At 40.2% G+C, this 20,536-nt stretch overlaps 1 protein-coding gene across 2 annotated transcripts in view; it reads left to right on the forward strand.

The window, feature by feature from the left end:
• The window catches only part of LOC126279038 (uncharacterized), a 265,038-nt gene that overhangs the window by 168,912 nt on the left and 75,590 nt on the right, over nucleotides 1-20,536 (forward strand). For both annotated transcript variants that reach the window (XM_049979441.1, XM_049979442.1), the window contains exons 5-6: nucleotides 17,224-17,457; nucleotides 17,658-17,900. In XM_049979441.1, coding sequence (XP_049835398.1) covers nucleotides 17,224-17,457; nucleotides 17,658-17,900 — 477 coding nt within the window. The remainder of the gene's footprint in view (nucleotides 1-17,223; nucleotides 17,458-17,657; nucleotides 17,901-20,536) is intronic.

A 20,536-nucleotide genomic window follows, 5' to 3' on the forward strand; every position in this document is an offset into this window, starting at 1 on the left:
GTCTGATATTGCAGTCCTTCAGTTTCTATAAGACTAGTGCACAATCTACTAGATTAAATGCTTTTGAAAGATCTAAAAATATGCCCACAGTATTCTTCTCTTCACATAGATGAGTATAAACTTTGGGGAGAAATGCTTTGTCTGCCGTTGTGGTGTTACAAACTTCCCAGTATCAATGTTGGAGTTCTGTTAGAAGATGGTTTCTAGTGAAAAGCACAAGCTGAATGAACATTACTGACTCAAGGATATTACTAAATGTGAGCAAAATTGATCCCTGTTGCTAGTTTGATGCTTCCTCTGTTAATTCATTTTTATTTATTGACCTGACTGTGCTCCTTTTCAATGTGCTGGGAAGCATGTCTTCTTTGATGATACGGATGATGAGATATGTAATTGTTTCAGACATTACCTTTGTATATCTTTCAATTACTATGCCAAAAAGGCCATCACAACCATTAGTGTTTTTTAGCTGCTAAAGCATTTTGCTTCTATCTTGCTCTTTTATTTCTTCAAATTTGATGCTCTTATTTACCCTGTAGCTGTGTATTGTCTTGATAGGTAGATCTGTGTCTAATATTACAGTGTCAGTAGCAAAGACACTTGTTGAATATATTACAAACTTTTTCTGGGACTGATATTGGTTGGCATTCATGTCTAATATCTACCACTTGGCTTTTGTATTTGCACATGTCTTATGACATATGTTAATGAGCTCCCGGCAGGCATGAGTTACTTTTACTGACTTTGCTCAACACTAGTATATTTTTCTTTGATAATTTGCTGCCCAGATGATTTGTACAACATATAGGGTTTGGGCACATTCTACATTTGACTAAACTAGCCGAGAGTTTCAAACTGATTTTTGTCCAGCAAATTGGGGCTCAGGTATGTTTTTATTCTTTTACTTCATGACAAGAATCAAAATGCATTACAGAGTTGAATGAAATGCATCCCATTTATTGCTTGGTCCTTCTAACGAGCATAGATTGTCCCAATACTATTTACCTAGTGCATTTTTGAATGGGATGATGTTTGTACAGGTTAGGCCTCATTTCTGCTTAATTATTTTTGCCATTTCTGGATGAGCCACATTAATGTAGTCAATTTTCTGCCAATAATGATCAGAGTAGTGGAATTTAGATTAATAAACTGAAGATTATTTTGAATATATTGTTAGATTATTACATATTTTAGTCTACTGGAGGCTGAATCTGTTATGAGTTCAATGTACCTGATAATTGTAAATTATTATTACAGGAATTTGCATACATATTTCTAAGGCACAGTCTAAAGAGAACTGAACACCTACCACAACAGGACCAGGGATGGTTTCATTCAAAAGTAATCATCAAATTCTGGTTCCATTCAAAAGTAATCATCAAATTCTGGTTCCATTCAAAAGTAATCATCAAATTCTGGTTCCATTCAAAAGTAATCATCAAATTCTGGTTCCATTCAAAAGTAATCACTAGATTCATTAAGACAGTTATCCCACTGGGAGGTGAGATGATAAATTCCTGTTTTGTAGAACATAGTCAGCTGCTGATGGATCCACAACTACACTCACTCTTGCACTTCCTCATCTGACAAACAAATGTCCATGCATGTCTCTCTTCAGCTCACCAGAGGTGTGAAAATCACACAGTGAAAGCCCTCAGGAGGCTCATATCTCTTTCATTTAGTATGTGCACATGCGCTTGTGCATGTTTGTGTGTGTGCACACTGTTGGTGCCTAAACTAGAAACTCCCCTTGCAACTCTGGGCAATTGTTTACTTTTAGCGGCTGAGTGGCACCCTTGGGGATTGCCCCCATTCAGAATGGGTGGTACTGTGGTGGAAGATTTTCACAGGAAGTGAATTAAACTCTCCTCTGCTGGTGGTCCATGACCCCAGCAGTCGCTTCTGAAGCTAAGGCATATTATAACGAGGAGAGGTGTGACCCCAACATGTTCCTTTCTCTGGTTATGCCATGGGAGGATCATAGGGCTCAGAGACAAGGTGAGAAATACACCACCTGATACTTGGTTTGTTTTAAGATGGACAGGAATTCCTTTTTTACTACAAAGCCATTGTTTCTCTTTGAAAACTCCAAGGACAGGTTTGGGGAAGTGGCAGTGATTTCAAAAATGAAAAGTGGCAATGTTCTCCTTAAAATGGCCACCCCACTCATTCACAGGCACTGCTCATCTGCAACCAACAGGGTGACATCCCTGTCACTATAATCCCTATAAAAGTCTGAATATGGCACAGGGTATCATTTTCCATTGAAATCTTGTTTAGAAAGTGATGACGAGTGATGTGTTCATTTTGTGAGTCGTATCTACCAAAAGTCAACACAGTTGACCCTGGACACTATATCTTGGACCTTGTAGGTGAGTCATTGCTCATGAAGGTCAATGGGATGGTGTATCACTCTGATGTTAAGCTGTATATTCCTCCCCCCCCCCCCCACCCCCCACCCTCCACCCCATGTGGGGCTAAAAACGCTTGTGATTTGGACATGTGTCTTCGGGTTGCAATGCCAGCTGTGACTGTAGGGATTGAGGTCGGCAGCTGCACAGAAACATTCCTTGTGTCTCTTCCCCATCTGTGTCAGCTGTAAGGAAGACTGTTGCCCCTGTTCACCAGACTGCCCCATTTTCAAATGAGAAAAGAAAATCCAGGAATACAAGACCTTTGACTGCTTCACCTATCAAGAAGCCAAGAAGAAATACAAATGCCTACATCCTGCACTGATGATGATGATGTATTCTACTGGTGCAATGATGTCTTCCTCTCTAGTGACTGTGCCATTGCTCTCCATATCTCCTACATTTGACCCTTCGGGCCAGTCGACTACAACTGCTCTCTGGTAAGTGGGGCCCCCCTCCTACAGTTTCCCTCACACACCATTTGGGAGCATCGACTTCCAATCTGCTGGTGACGTTAGACCCCAAACCCACAGTTGGAGAAGCAACTCCCTCCTCCTGCATCCTTTCCAGTGAGAGCCACAGGTTTCAGGCTGTAGAACTTTGCATTCCTCCTTCGTCCCAGAATCTGGGGTAGACAAGCCCTTGCAGAAATCTAAATCATCTAAGGACAAGAAGTAATTCTATAGAAAGAGGGAGATTCTGATGGTGCCTGTGCTACCAGATCCAGCATGTTCTGCCTCTGTGTACGAGGCAGTGTTCCTGGTGACCCCTACTGTTTTACCATACCTCAGCATCACTCACCTGGGCTTCCACCCTGATGGGCTCTCTCCAAAGCTGACTGGGATGATTTCACCACTGCCATTGCCCCCCACACCATGCCACATGGTAGTATTGCTATGGTTGTCCAGAGCACAACCATATCCATTGTACTGGCATCTGACTCAGCAGTCACCTCTTCCTTGGGGTTCTCTTGGCCCCTGTTGGAAGACAGTACCTAGGGGGACGCCCAAAATCACTGTTGCTATTAGACATTGTAGGTGGCACTCAAACGCCATAAGCAACATCAACCGATGGAGTACCTCATTGCCTTTAAATGTCCGCATGCCAAGGTCCACCACCACATAAAACAACAGAAACAAGAATGCCGGGAGCAGTACAATGGGCCATGTACCCCTCCTTCATGGGCTTGGGCATATATTTGACACCTCTGTGGACACTAGTATGCTGTTGGTATACGTGGTCTCTGTATGATAGATGTTCTCTATACTGATCCAGACACTGTTGCCAAATATTTCACTTTTCATGATGCTTGAATTATCAGCCGGCATTTCATTTCCTCAAACAGTGTGCAGAGCAACTGCTACAATCACATGGAATCTTATAATGCTCTCTTCAGTTAGTGGGAATTCCTCAGTGCCCGAGCTATTTGCCTCAACATGGCTCCTGGACCAGACTGCATCCACAGCCAAATGTTCAATCACCTATCATTGGATTACCAATGTCACACCCTTGCCATTTTCAACTCTATTATGGACCAAGAGTGAGTTCTCGTCTCAATGGCAATAAGCTGTGATCATCCCAGTATTGAAATGGGGTAAACACCCCCCTCATTTCCCTCCCCCCCCCCCCCTCCCCCGATATGGACAGTTACCACCCAATTAGTCTCACTGAAGTTCTCTGCAAGTTGCCTGAATGTATGATGGCTGTGTTGTTAGAGTCTCGGGGTCTTTTGGCTCTGCCCCAGGGCAGTTTTTGCCAAAGCTGTTATACTGCTGACAATATGGTCTGCCTGGAGTCTGCTATTCAGTTGGCTTTTCTCACCACCAACATCTTATCACTGTCTTCTTAGACTTGCGTAGTGCTTATGACACTGTGTGGTGACACCACATCCTCCATGAGTGGAGTCTCTGGAGTCAACTCACAATTTTTTTACCATATTTATTGTCTCATTGTACTTTCTAGGTTCAAGTTGGTGCTTCCTACAGTACTCCCCATAAGTAAAAGAATGGGGTACTACAGGGCTCTAGTGGTTGTCAGTTGTCCTTGGGATTGGTCTTTGATGCCCAGTTGACATGGATTCCCCATCTTTGCTAACGTAAGCAAACACACTTGTTCCATCTTAATATTATTAATTGTGTCAGTGACACCAGCAAGGGTGCAGACTGCTCTACACTTTTGTGGCTCTAAAAAGCTCTGATCTTGTCTTGTCTTGATCATATGAGGCTGGTGTATGGCTCAATATTGCAGATGATGGACCCAACACACTGTTGGGGTGTTCAACTTCAAAAGGTGCCTTTCAGACCAGCGTTGTGAACAGCCTACTTGTTGACACTGGTATCCAGCCCCAATAACTGCTACCCAACTATGCAATATACATTCAGTGCTCCCATGAGCATCTAAACTACTGTGTCTTTTTTGTGGTAGGGAGATCTACTTTCCACAACAGAGGCCAAGGTCTGGAGTCATGATTGCAATGCACATAGTGTCTCTGCTCTGAACTCCATCTTTCTCCACTGTTGCCTCTTGTCAGGTAGAAATCACTTGTATCCCCATAGTGTGTACCCTTTTCTTGGATCTGCATCAATCTCTCCTTTGGACTGAAAGCCCCAATAGACCCTACAGTTTTTCACTGTCTGTTCCTGGATATTCTTGATACATTTCCAGCCTCAGATGTGGTATACACTGATGGCTCTATGGCCAACAGATGAAGTGTTTTGCTTACACACATGCCAGGTATAGTTAACTATGTTCACTACAGAATTGGTGGCTATTGTTAAAGCCCTTAGCCACCTTTATTCTTAATTGGCTGTCACTCTCGATAGTCTTCAGTGGGCCAATCAGTGCTATCCTTGACACCCATTCGTTGTGATTTTACAGAATCTACTCTATGACTTGCACTGTGCCAGAAAGATAATCATCTTTGTATGGACTCCTGGTCACATTGGGATCCCTTGGAATCAACATGCTGACCAGTTGGCCAAGTTGGCTACCAGAATGCTAACTTTGGAGATGAGGGAATCAGACCTTCAATTGACTCAGTGCTTACAATTGTTAGTGGCTTGGAATGCAGATTGGTGTGCCCTAGTTTCTCCAAATAAATTGTGAACCATAAACAAGCCTATGACCATGTGGCAGTCCTCCATTCATGCTTTCCACAGAGAATCTACTGTCCTCTGTTTGCTTCCTGTTCACCAGACTTGACTGACTCATGACCACATGCTCCGATATGAGGGTCCACCCCATGGTGCGGTGCCCATCACTTGGTGGCCCTCAGCCTACAGGACTGCCCTAATTTGGCCACCTTAAAGTGAAACCATAAACTTTATGACAAACTAGTGATAGCAGACATTGCCAAAGTGGCTGACTCAGTTTTACATTTTACTCATGAAAGAGGATGTAGTGCACATTAGCCTCATTGGCCACTTAAGGCATTGGAGGGATGCCCTGTAAACTGCTCTGATCAAGGGGTGTGTGGCATCCCTTCCTTGGTGGTGCAGCCTGGCTGCTGCTCTTCCTCTTTCTTAATTCTTCTTATTCTTCTGTATCTGTTGATGGTTGACAGACTTGTCATCATTATTCTCTTTCCTGAGATTTTTATCTTATTCATGAGGCTAGTTTCTTGTGGTAATGTGCATAATGATGGGTATAGAAGCACCAGTTGGATGCACGGGGTGTCTCTCCAGTTGCGTAATGTCCCTGAAGCCTCCAGCTGATTTATGGCTCAGACAACCCCCTGATCCTCCCCGTTTCACCTCTCTCTCACTTCACACTTCCCGAGAGGGCCACTTAACTGTATTGGCCCATTGAGGGGTTAGAAGAACACGCTGTTGTTGCCCCTGTCCAGATCTGGTTGTGGCTGTCTGGGCTTTGTGATCCTTCCTGGTCCTTAACCTACCTGCTCTCTTATTCTTCCTGCCCCCTCTCATGTGGTGTTTTAGACTTTTTTGTCTTTTTCTCTTGCCCTGTCAATGTTACTAGTCTTTTCTAAGCACTTTCTAAGTGGGATATGCCTGGTAAGTGGTGGGAGTTGGGGGATGTATGTCCCCTTATTGCACTCTGCTTTTGGGGCTTCCGGCTGCTTTCTAGATGGAGCACCTTGCTGTCTTTATTCCAATGTCTCCATTTTTTCTTTCTTGTTCCTTATCTCACCTCAATGATCTTTGATAGACCTTAGAGATTTCTTCCCCTGGGTTTTGCATCTCTGATGTACAGTCATGTAGATGTGTATGTTGTTGGAGGATTAAGGGGCTGATGGCCTAGTAGTTTAGTCTCTCAAAGCATCCAGCTGACCAACCAGCCACGCAACCTCAATGTTCCAGTTCAACATACTCAAGAAGTGGCAAGTGTGATCATTCCACTATCATGTAACATTTGCAAGCAATGGGAAGGTTCAAAAATCGGGTGTGTGGGTACCACGTGCTCTAAGGCAAAATCACAGACATCAGTGGGTGGTGCATCTCTGCTTCCTCATCACCAGTTGCCTCATGAACATCAATCTTTCCTATCCTGTATCATTAAGGATGCGAAATGGTGTCTTTATGCTAACAGAAAGAAAAGAAAGGAAAGGTTGAGCTCAAACAAAGGAGCAACTCCCCATACAAAGATCTGTGTGTATCCACAAAAGATAATGTGATGCATCTGGTGGAACAGCAATGGTGTGGTGTGCTAAGAATGGTCTCTCCAAGGTGTAAACATCACTATTGACATTTGTTGTCAACAGCTGGCATGTCTTGCAGATGCAGTCAGAGAACAACAACCAGGAAAACTGTGTGAAGTGATGTTACTTGATGATAAAGTCTGTCCGTGTTCTGCTGGAATAACAGCAGTAAGCTTGGGAAGTTATTCTGTACACACCTTATTCACCTGAATTTGCGCTCTCAGATTTTCACCTTTCCTGCTTTCTGTCAAACAACCTTCAAGGAACTTCCTTTCTGTATGAAAATGCACTCTGAACATGGCTCAAAGGGTTTTTCACCTGTAAAGCACATGATTTTTAGTTGTGGAATCAAGAATTTACCCCAACATTGGCAGGTGTTGTAAATAGTGAAGGAGAATATATGACTGATGACTTAAGTCTCTGTTATTTGTATCTCTTGAGTTTATTAAAATTATGGAAAAGCCATACAAACGTATGTGTCAACCCAATTGTTATGTACATTACTGTTTATTACATTATGTTCTGCATTTAGTTTCACAAACATGATTACCTGCAAGAGTACATAGAATAGATGGTAAGTATTTTATATTTTCTTAAAATTTCTATACAAGGCTTTCTTGTGTTTATCTTATTGCCTTTTCTTTGTAGTCTAGCAAGTCTGACTGTATAGACCCCATTTCTCAGTGCCATACTGAAGATGCATATTTATCAATACAAAATATATTTGCAAACAGTGGAAACTCCAGGTTAAAATATCAACAATATTAGGAAAAAGATAAATTGCTAAATACTGTAAAGATGACCCTTGTAGCTGCAGGCAGGTGCAATGAAAAGACTGTTACACATTATAGCTTTTGGCAAAAGCCTTTTTCAGCAAATAAAATGCGCATACATTCACACAAGCAAGCACACCTCATGGTCACGTGATCAGCATTCCAGTTGGAGCTGGTGGTGGTAGAGGTTATGTTTGCCTTAGGTGTGCTTGCATGTGTGTGTTTTCTTTCCAGAAGGAGACTTTGACTGAAAGCTATAATGTGTAACAGCCTTTTTGTAGTGCCCATCTGCAACTCAGCAGGTTTTTTTATATGGAGTAGCAATCTATCCCTTTCCTAATATTGTCAAGGCATCATGGCCTAGGGAGGCTGAGACCCATTTCAGTAGATACACATTTTTACTGGTTTTCTTACAAATATGATCTACATGCTCTTTGCATGGCAGGTGTTCATAAACAATAACAGCAAAAAATTGTGTTTATTGTGTGACTAAGTGTCAGTGGAGATGTTTATGTTCATATTATAGCTAAACATAAATTGCATTGTCACTTATTTGCAGTAGGGTGAGTTGACAGAATATTGTAATTGATTTAACACCTGTTGACAGCAGTTTGCATATCATAGCCCCAGCTGAAAAGGTATGTGTTATCAGCATAGCTTAGGACCTTGCAATTTTGAGGTTCTTTTACATTAATAACATACTCAAGGAACAGAAAAGGCCATAATGTGCTTCCTTGAGGCATACCACACTGAAATATCATGTAGGTTGATCCAGCTGGTAGAAACTGCTCATTTCTTTAAGTTAGCTTAAGACACTGTTTCCTGTCTTTCAAATAGGTGGCAAGAGATCATAAAACTACTCCTCTCATTCCACATTCTTCTAATTTGTGCAAGAGCAAGGTATGGTTCACAATGCACAACTCATTTCCTGTTAAGTGCCTTTATCCAATGCGTTTAATATTAATTCATGAATAAAAATTGCTGCTGCTGTTACAGTGCATCTTCCTTTTCTAAAACCATATTGTAAATCATTGTATATATTGTGTCTGGTGAAACATCTCTCAAACTGATTTTATATTACTTTCTCTAGTAATTTGCCAAGTTCTGAAGTTAACAATATTGGCCTGTAGTTTTTTGTGTCCATTTTATTCCCTTTTTATATGCTGGTAGGATGTCAGAGATTCTCATGCTGTCAGGGAATTATTCTTGGTAGAGGGAGGCATTTACAAGGTGTGTCACAGACATCACTAATTCTTCTTTGCATTTGTTTAGTGGCTTAGGTGAAATGTCACCCCAGCTATAAGATATTCTACCTTGAAGTTTTGAAATGATTGCTAGGAGATTTCTTTCAGTAATTCAATAGATGACAACATTAAAATTGGGTGCCCAGTCATGTACTTCACTTATGCCAGCTGTTCTACATCTACATCTACATCTACATCGATACTCTGCAAATCACATCCAAGTGCCTGGCAGAGGGTTCACCAAACAACCTTCACAATTCTCTATTATTACAATCTCGGATAGCGCACGGAATGAATGAACACCTACATCTTTCCATACGAGCACTGATTTCCCTTATTTTATCATGGTGATCATTCCTCCCTATGTAGGCTAGTGTCAACAAAATATATTCACATTCGGAGGTGGAAGTTGGTGATTGGAATTTCCTGAGAAGATTCCGTCGCAATGAAAAACACCTTTCTTTTAATGATTTTTAGCCCAAATCCTGTATCATTTTTGCAACACTCTCTCCCATATTTCACGATAATATAAAACATGCTGCCTTTCTTTGAACATTTTTTATGTACTTCGTCAGTCCTACCTGGTAAGGATCCCATACTGCACAGCAGGATTCTAAAAGAGGATGGACAAGCATAGTGTAGGCAGTCTCCTTAGTAGGCCTGTTACATTTTCTAAGTTTCCTGCCAATAATATGCAGTCCTTTGGTTATCCTTCCTCACACCATTTTCTATGTGTTCCTTCCCATTTAAGTTGTTCATAATTGTAATGCCTAGGTATTTAGTTGAATTTAAAGCTTTTAGATCAGACTGATTTATCATTTAACTGAAGTTTAACGAGTTCCTTTTAGCACTCAGGTGGATGACCTAACACTTCTCGTTATTTAGTGTCAACTGCCACTTTTTACAACATTCAGATATCTTTTCTAAATTGTTTTGCAGTTTTTTTGATCTTCTGATGACTTTATTAGATGATAAACGACAGCAGCATCTGCAAACAACCGAAGACTGCTGTTCAGATTGTCTCTGAAATCATTTATATAGATAAGGAACAGCAAAGAGCCTATAACACTACCTTGGGAAATGGCAGAAATCACTTCTGTTTTACTTGATGACTTTCCTTCAATTACGAAACTTAAGTATGAATTTCACACACACTTTAAAATATACATGCAGTTGAATTTCAGTGCTACATTTGTCAGTTAATACTAATTTCCTTCTAGCTGATGTTTTTCTGCCAGATTTCATTGGATTTTGAATGTTTTTGGGTGTGGATAATGCCTTGATAGTGGATTATCTGAAAACCAAGTATAATAAATGTAAATTATTATGCACTAACAATGATATTATTACTTACCACAGAGCATGAAGTCATTAAAACTGTAGAAGACATAAGATGTAAAAAATTAGCAGGCTTAGATGAAGTACCAATGTACAAAGAGCATGCAGACTCTTTAACATACATAATGAATGAGTCATTTGCATCAGTGAGCCTTCAAGAGTATGTAAAATTGGCCTGAGTTGGCCCTCTGATGAAGAATGGTAATGCAGAAGACAGAGAGAACTGCCAGCCCATTTCCCTTCTATCATGTATTTCAAAATATATATAATCAATTGTGCAAGACATTGGGTTGTATTTATTTAAATAATTCTTTACTCTAGGTGTATCATAGTTTGTGATCCAAATTGATAGAAGAACAGAATCAGTCATAGTGGAATTCACAATCATGACAATTATGAAATAAGCTAGAATCATTAGGAGTAAGAGGTGTACCTAATGTCTGGTTCTGATTATACTTAGCAGGTAGGATACAAAATGCAGAGACAATATTAACTTTATTTAGGGATAAACGTTTAGTGGACCAAAATACATTAACAGAGGAGTTCCTGAGTATAGCCTATTAGGTCCAATATTGCTACATTGTTTTCCCCAACACAGTTAATCATGCAAAAAGAATCTATTTTATAATAACAACAATATTATAGTCAGTGAGGAAACAATGTCATAAACTCTAACTGAGCTCATTGTGCAGGTACACTGACCCAGTGTTTTAGGCCAGCAAATTGGAAGTTGCAATACACACAACGGAAAACCAGCGTGGTCCTGATTTTCAGCTAATAAAGTGTGGAGAGTTATATTGTAAAATAATTGTGTGTGGTTTCATCAGTGACTGGTAGTGATAAATGAAAGAGATTTTTAAATTCTTTTAATAACTTTAATTATGCCTGAGCGCACATTATTACATAACATATTTGCAGTGTTTTGTAGTGCACTAGGGGTAAACCATATGAGATAGTGAAGTTTCAAACAAACTGGAATTCTATTCAGAAAAATGGAGGCTCTAATCTCCTTCCTGTTATCCTTTAGACTTTCCATTGTTTTTCTAAATTATGTCTGGCAAATGATGGGACAGTTTCTACTATATGGCCACAGCCGACTACCTCTCTGAACCTTGTCAAACTAGAATTATAAGTATGTAAATGCCTGCATATATGATTAAGTTTTTTCTGTTTTGTTTTATTCTTCAGCTCCAGTGTTGTCATCCTTGTCATCATTGTAGTCTTCAGTCCAAAGATTAGTTTGGTGCATCCCCCCATATTACTGTATCCTGTGCAAGACTCATGTCCTAATAACTACTGTAACTTACATTCTTCTGAATCTGCTTATTGTATTCATCTCTTGGTCTCCCTCTTCACTTTAACCACCCACACTTCCATCCAATACTAAACTGGTTATCCCTTGATATCTCAGAATGTGTCCTGTCAACTGAAACCTTCTTGTAGTTGTGCCCCAAATTTCTTTTCTTTCAATGATATTCAGTATCTCTTCTAATTTTAAACATTCTATTGTAACACCACATTTCAAAATCTTCTATTTTCATCTTATCTGAACTGTTTATCATCCATGTTTCATATCCAAATGTGGCTAAACCCCATACAAATGCTTTCAGGAAAGACTTCATAACACTTAAATCTAAATGAAATGTTAACAAATTTCTCTTCTTCAGAAACACTTCTCATGCCATTACAAAATCTACCTTTTATATTCCGTCTGGTTCACCCATGATCATGTATTTTACTGCCCAAGCAACAAAATTCATCTACTACATTGTGTCTTGTTTGCTAAACAACTTCCCTCAGCATCACCTAATTTAATTCAACTTCAATTCATTATTCTTATTTTGGTTTTGATTATGTTCATCTTAATGTCGTCCTTTAAAGACACTGTCAGTTCTGTGCTCTTTCAAGTCTTTTACTGTCTCTGACAGAATTACAACCCAGAAAGCCGTGTGGAGTGGCCACGCAGTTAGAGACGCCATGTCACGAATTGTGTAGCCTCTTCTGCTGGAATTTAGAGTCCTCTGTCAGGCATGGGAGTGAATGTTGTCCTAGTTTAAGTAGTGTGTAAGTCTAGGGACTGATGACCTTAACAGTTTGCTCCCTTAGGAATTCACACACATTTGAACATTTACAATCTCAAAATTTTTATTCGTTCTCACTGAACTTTAATTCCTACTCCAAATTTTTCTTTGGTTTGAATAACATAGGGAATAGGTTACAACACTCACTCACTCCATTCTCAACCACTACTTCACTTTCATGGCCCTTGACTCTTGTAACTGCTGTTAGATTTCTGTACAAATGTTGTAAATAGCCTTGTGCTCCCTATATTTTCCCCTCCTACCTTCAGAATTTCAAAGACAGTAGTCCAGTGAACATTGTCAAAAGCTTTCTCTAAATGCTGCAAACATAAATTTGCATTTCCTTAACCTGTCTTACAAGGGAAATCATTGGGTCAATGTTGCCTCTATATTCCTACATTTCTACAGAAAACAAACTGATCTTCTCGCAGGTCAGCTTCTGCCAGTTATTCTATTCTTCTGTACAAAAACTGTGTTAGCATTTTGCCGCCATGATTGCCACACTGAGAGTGTGATAAAATTCACACCTATCAGCAAGTGCTTGTGTTAGAAATGGAATTAATACATTCTTCTTGACCTCTGAGGATATTCCACCTGTCACACGCATCTTGCATACCAGGTGGAAGAGGTTTGTCATGACCGGCTCTCCCTAGGATATCAGTAATTCTGATGGAGGTCATCTACTCTAGGGGCCTTGTAGAGGATTAGGTTTTTCAGTGTTCTGTCAAATTCTTATCATAGTATCACATCACCCATCTCATTTTCATTAACATCCTCTTCCCCTGGATCATGGGGTCTTGTGTTCAATTTCTGGCTGGGTTGGGGATTTTCTCTGCCCGGGGACTGGGTGTTTGTGTTGTCCTCATCATTTCATCATCATCGCTCGTGATAGTGGCTAGATTGGACTGGGTGGGGTTGGGGGTGGGGGAGGGAGGTGGAGAGGGAGGAGATGGAATAATAGAAGATTGGAATAAATACATGCTTGGCCAATGCCAAGTACTTAGTTTATTAATGAGAGTATGGTTATATGGGTGTATCAAGCAAAATTTGAGACTGGATGAAGGATTTCTCAGTAGGGGTGATGCTGCAAGTTGTTATGGATGCAGAGTTATTGGCAGGTGCAGAAGTAATTTCAGATGTGCTCCAGGGAAGTGTGTTCAGACCCTTATTGTTTATGTTGTGTAAGGCTTATCTGGTACACAATGATGACAGCAACCTCAGGACTTTTGCAGATGATGCACTTACTTACAGTGAAGTACTATCTATCTCAGCCACATCCCTCCTGTGCCATCTCCACCACATCCCTCCTCTGCCCATCTCCACCACATCCCTCCTCTGCCCATCTCCGCCACATCCCTCCTCTGCCCATCTCCACCACATCCCTCCTCTGCCCATCTCCACCACATCCCTCCTCTGCCCATCTCCACCACATCCCTCCTCTGCCCATCTCCACCACATCCCTCCTCTGCCCATCTCCACCACATCCCTCCTCTGCCCATCTCCACCACATCCCTCCTCTGTCCATCTCCACCACATCCCTCCTCTGTCCATCTCCACCACATCCCTCCTCTGTCCATCTCCACCACGTCCCTCCTCTGTCCATCTCCACCACGTCCCTCCTCTGTCCATCTCCACCACATCCCTCCTCTGTCCATCTCCACCACATCCCTCCTCTGTCCATCTCCACCACATCCCTCCTCTGTCCATCTCCACCACATCCCTCCTCTGTCCATCTCCACCACATCCCTCCTCTGTCCATCTCCACCACATCCCTCCTCTGTCCATCTCCACCACATCCCTCCTCTGTCCATCTCCACCACATCCCTCCTCTGTCCATCTCCACCACATCCCTCCTCTGTCCATCTCCACCACATCCCTTCAAGTCAGTCTCCTCCTCCTCCCTCCCAGCGAATCTACTCCTCCTCATCCTCCTCCTCATCCTCCTCCTCATCCTCCTCCTCATCCTCCTCATCCTCATCCTCATCCTCATCCTCATCCTCATCCTCATCCTCATCCTCATCCTCCTCCTCATCCTCATCCTCCTCCTCCTCCTCATCCTCATCCTCATTCTCCTCTCCATCATCCTCCTCATCCTCCTCCTCCTCATCCTCCTCCTCATCATCCTCCTCCTCATCATCCTCCTCCTCATCATCCTCCTCCTCATCATCCTCCTCCTCATCATCCTCCTCCTCATCATCCTCCTCCTCATCCTCATCCTCCTCCTCATCCTCATCCTCCTCCTCATCCTCATCCTCCTCCTCATCCTCATCCTCCTCCTCATCCTCCTCCTCATCCTCCTCCTCATCCTCATCCTCATCCTCATCCTCATACACTCATACACTCATACACTCATACACTCATACACTCATACACTCATACACTCATACACTCATACACTCATACACTCATACACTCATACACTCATACACTCATACACTCATACACTCATACACTCATACACTCATACACTCATACACTCATACACTCATACACTCATACACTCATACACTCATACACTCATACACTCATACACTCATACACTCATACACTCATACACTCATACACTCATACACTCATACACTCATACACTCATATACTCATATACTCATATACTCATATACTCATATACTCATACTCATATACTCATATACTCATATACTCATACTCGTCCTCGTCTTGCCCGTCTCGTCCTCGTCTTGCCCTCATCCCCGTCGTCCTCGTCTTGCCCTCATCCCCGTCGTCCTCGTCTTGCCCTCATCCCCGTCGTCCTCGCCTTGCCCTCATCCCCGTCGTCCTCGCCTTGCCCCTGCCCCTGCCCCTATTTTCACTTCTACCCAAATAGGAGGTTGGTGGTTCTTCCTGTACAATATTTTTTTCCAGGTAGTAAGTAGTTTGTGCACCAAGTTTGATTGAAGTTGATACAGGGGTTTTAGCAGGAGCATTATATGTATGGCTTTACCCCCATATGCATGTGCCATATATTTTTCAGACATACTTGTACACATGGTTCACATGTACCTCTAGTGAACTGAACCCAGCAGTTTTGTGTTCATGCAGCTGAAATTTTATAACACGTCATCTCCTGAACTACATGGTGTACAATGATATAATTGTGTACTTACATTTAGTGCCATATGTAGAAACTGTCTGTGAAATGTGTTGCAAATAAAGTTAGGAACAAAGAAATTAAAAATTCAAACACTTTGGATGATACAGCAGTTCTTCATGCCTCTTAGTGTTTATGATGTTACATCTCCTGAACTGTATGTCATACAATGATATAATTTTGCACGTACATTCAGTGATGTATGTGAATACCGCCTGCATAATACATCTTGGATACAGTTATTAGTAAAGAAACACTAAATTAAAATTTAATGCCTCATGTGATTTACGGAATGAACATAGAAAATATAGTAACTAACAAACTTTGTTAATTTCATCACTTTTTGTTGGTTTTCAGCAAGAAAGAGCTTATCAAAGGTTTGAAATTACATTTTAAGTTTGTTGCAGGTTACTAAGTGCTCTCATTCTCAAACACTAGATGGATAATGTCTGGATGTTCATGCATTGTGGGCTACACTTCTTTTTCCCCCTCAATCCCATCCCAACCCCTTTGGCAGGTAGTCAGTTCTTACCCCAACAGCAATTCTTTCCAGGCAGCAAGTGAAATGTGTATCAAGTTTGGATGAAATCAGTCCAGTGGTTTAGAAAAAGATTTTGAACATAATACATACATATGTATATACATACATCTTTATAATATATATGTAATGTATGTATGTATGTATGTATGTATGTATGTATGTATGTATGTATGTATGTAGATATGGAACCAGATCAAATTCTTTCTAGTAGTCAAGGAGTGCTGTGTTTTCCTGACTACTGGATGCATGACTTTTAGGATGTTCTGTGAAAAAAGCATGAATTATGTTGTATATGACCAATGTTCCTGGAATCTATACTGATTGGTATGGAGAAAGTCATTCTGCTCAACATACTTCATCATAATTGGGATCAGTATGTGTTTTACTATTCGACAGAAGATGGTGATCAAAGATATTACACAGTAGTATTGTGGATCACTTCAGCTATCCTACTTGTAGAGGAGAGTGACATACGCTTTCTCCCATCTGTTGCACAATTTTTTGTTTGAGGCCACTAAGAGGTACTCCAGCTTTCATTTCATTCAAGTTGAATTCTAAGGAACACACACAAATGAACAAATTAATTTAACTGAGAGACATATTGAAATCCCTGTTTGATTAAAAAAATCTTTTTGTGTGTAATGAAAACTTATCTTAAACTGTCATGTTCCACATCATTATGAAATGTCGCATTCATGATCTATGGAACAAGTATTAATGTAATGTAATTAATATTGACAACATTAGTTTTGCACAGGTGTAATTCATGTTACTCTTTGGACAAAACTTAATGATGAAGAAGTATTCAGACACCTTGTTTATTAAATCACAACTTGGGAAGTTTAAATGATTCATAATTTAAACCTGTAGCTCAGAAATTAAGTTTTGGAACAATATCTAATAAGTGTTTGAGTCTATATTGCATAGCTTTGTCATAAATACTTTTTTAATTAAAATAACAACTTCTTATCCAGTAAAATGAAAGGAAACAAGTAATAGTTTTTATGAACCTAAATGACAATTATTGGAGTCTCAAGAAATGTTTTATTAATACAAAAATGTCTTCTTGCAGCACACACTATATATGGTGAGATCATGTCCATTTCAAGACAAATTTTCAAAACTCTGCACACTTGAAGGTATTCCAGAAGAAAAATATGACTACAAATTTGATGTTCCTATGTTGAACACCAGAACAGGTGTCTGGTATCAGAACATTTTTTGTGCAATATGTCACAATCAAGATGATGATTTAGCATCACTGAGTTTAAAATTTGATTGTACAGAAAATCTTACAGTGAACCAGGTAACAACCAATTGCCAATGCAAATTTTAGAAAATAACTGTGTATGAGCAAATATCAAAGAACATAGTAATTTAATGAGTGTGCAAAAATACTACTCTAATATTCTTAAAAAGCACTATAGCAATTATGGTAAAAAGTTTTCTGAAGTACACAAACAGTAAATTGACATGTTATTACACTGTAATTTATGCTTTATACAGGCAATAACCCATGGGCGCTATGAACCACACAGTCTTACTTGGAAAATGACAAATGATGTTAGAAGTCCAATGTGTAAATTAAATGTAGTGCTAGCTGATGATGGTGGTATCATGAAAGACAGTAGACGCTGTATAAAACATGAACACAAATGTGCTGCAAATTGGACTGACATTGCAGTAAAAAATTTGTGCCTTTCCTATTCATTTATTGTGTATACTCTTGAATTTGGCAATATACGTAAGGTAAGATTGGATTTATTTTGCTATTTTTTCTCTGAGTAATTTACTTGTAAATTGTTACACTGAATCAGATGTTACCAGCTTTTCAGACAGAAAAAAAACCAAAGGAGTGTGTGTGTGTGTAAAACTGATGTGATGGATGGTTTAGTACTGACAGCTTAGTAACTGTTTGTCATTTTTGTGGGTATCCTGAATAGTAAGTGCATTGATTACATGGTGACTGATTACCTTTATTCCTTCCATTATTTGTCCCCCATGAAGGACTTTTGAGTGTTGTGTTAATAGGTACTTCTGCATTAGACATAGGCATTGTAGGATGTCAATTGGTAAGTCAGGGGTGCATTACACAAAGGTAACAGCTACTCTTGTTACAGAGGACTTGTGGAATTCAAATGGAAGTTTTTTAGGCTAGACAGTAGTTCTCGATACTCTATGAACACTCACCAGTTGATAGGCAGAGACCAAAACCAGACTGTGTACAAACTAAAGTTACTCGGATTGTCAAAATTTTGACAGTAAATTCTTGAACTATTTGTAACAAAGTTCCTGAATTTACTGCTCTCCAGAAAAGTTGTTGCTCTCAAATTATACTCAAAACTGAGGTCTTGCTGCAGCCTAATGTAGATTGCTCAGAACAAAAATATTGTCTATTGATGTCAATAGTCTGTGAAGTTATCTGGAAGCACAAAACAGGTTTAGGTGAACCCAAATTATTTATTTTATGTGAAACTTCCTGTCAGATAACAACTGTGTGGAAGACAAGAATCTAGCTTGGGGCCTTTGCCTGTTGCAGGCAAGTCCTCTATCAACTGAGCTAGCCAAGCACAACTCACGACCCTCACTCTCAGCTTTAGCACTGTCAGCACCTCACTTCCTTCCTTCCTAAATTTACAGACATCTGCTGGAAGACTGGTGGGGCTATCATCCCTGATTGAAAGGGTATTGTGGATACAGGGCTTAGCCACAGCCTGGGGGCAGTTTTCAGAACAAATTTTTCAATCTGCAGCAGTGTATGCACTGATATGAAACTTCCTGGCAAATGAAAACTCTGTCCTGAACTGAGATTAGATTTCAGGAACTTAGCCTTTTATGGGCAGGCGATCTGCCAATTGAGCCACCCAAACACAACTCATAATCCATCCTCACAGCTTTGCTTCTGCCATTACCATGTTTCCTAACTTCACAGGCAGTGGCTAAGCCATACCTCCACAATACCCTTTCCTCCAGCAGTGCCAGTCCCACAGATTTCACCTATGTGATGCTTTCTAAATCCATGCTGATTTGTGGACAACAGCTTTCCTGTTTTGAGGAATTTCATTATATTCGAACTCAGAATATGTTCAAGAATACTGTAGCAAACCGATGTTGAGAACATTAAGAAGTATTACACCTCAGCTACTTTTTACAAGTAATCACTTTATTACATCTTGCAGGATTGGCCAATTTTTACCTTACAGGTAGTTTTCAGAAAGCACTTTAGGTGCTGATGTGTTGAAGAGTTATGCTGTTATTAAATGGCAGATGTAGCTGGTCAGAAAGACAGAACACAATGTGCAAGATTCAGAATTAAAAGCAGAATCCTACTGTGTGTGCTTGCTTTCAGTGTTGGACATCAACTCATCGACAATGGATGTGAGCAAATATAGTTTCCTATAACATGACATTACTTATGAAGATGACTATTACTGCACATAATAAGCTTTCAGGTTTCAATTCTGGGGTTTCCTTCTTCTTTTTTTCCACAGATATAACTGCCATTTAACAAATAATAATTATACAACACATCGACATCTAATGACCTTGAAAATGACCTTCAAGGCCGAAATTGGTCCTTCTTATATACAGGAGTCACCTGCACTTTTTTCCAGTCCCTTGGGAATTTGCAGTGGGTAGAAATGTAATGATGATCTTCACAATAAAATCAGAGCTTGCATAGAAAGATTAAAGTGCTTATTTCTCCTGCATTTTATGTGAAAATGGAACAGTAGAGGAATTGCTTGAAGGTGGTTTGATGAACACTATGCCAGGCACTTCATTGTGAATTGCAGAGTAATTATGTAGATTTAGTTTTAGGGTGAGAGAGGCATGATAAATGCAAGATAAGTAAGCAGCCAATGCTGTATGATTACTCTGTGTAAAACGAAACTGGGTTCCCATCCATACCTGCTGACTTGTGTTAAATTCTTTCAGTTGCTGCTCTAAGCCAGGGAGGTCTATTTCTATGTTCTCCATGCAGGAGTCAGTGTGACAGACAAACGATGGCATGTTTGTACGGTCCTTCTGCATGACTAGTTTCTCAAGCATGAAATTTAAAACTTCAGCCTTCTTTTGCTGTCTTCTGTTGCCTCCTGGACTGGTTGATGAGTGACTGGATAGAAGCCTCTGGCACATTTACTGATTTTAGATATTACTGAATTTTTTTTAGGTTGTAGGTAAGATGTTTTGCTAAGGTATGATACTGGAAGGTGTGTGCTTTGCATATTGATCTTATTATGGGACATTAATTTCTACTAACCCTTACCTGGTGACACATGTTCCTTTTCGAGCGAAGAGTGCAATGATCTGTTTCCTCAGCATTTTCTGCATTTGATTATTAAACCACTATGGGTGTTTTCCATCCTTAATCCACCTACTTGTCA

The sequence above is a fragment of the Schistocerca gregaria genome, chromosome 6 (assembly GCF_023897955.1).
Source record: "Schistocerca gregaria isolate iqSchGreg1 chromosome 6, iqSchGreg1.2, whole genome shotgun sequence".
Taxonomy (NCBI): Eukaryota; Metazoa; Arthropoda; class Insecta; order Orthoptera; family Acrididae; genus Schistocerca; species Schistocerca gregaria.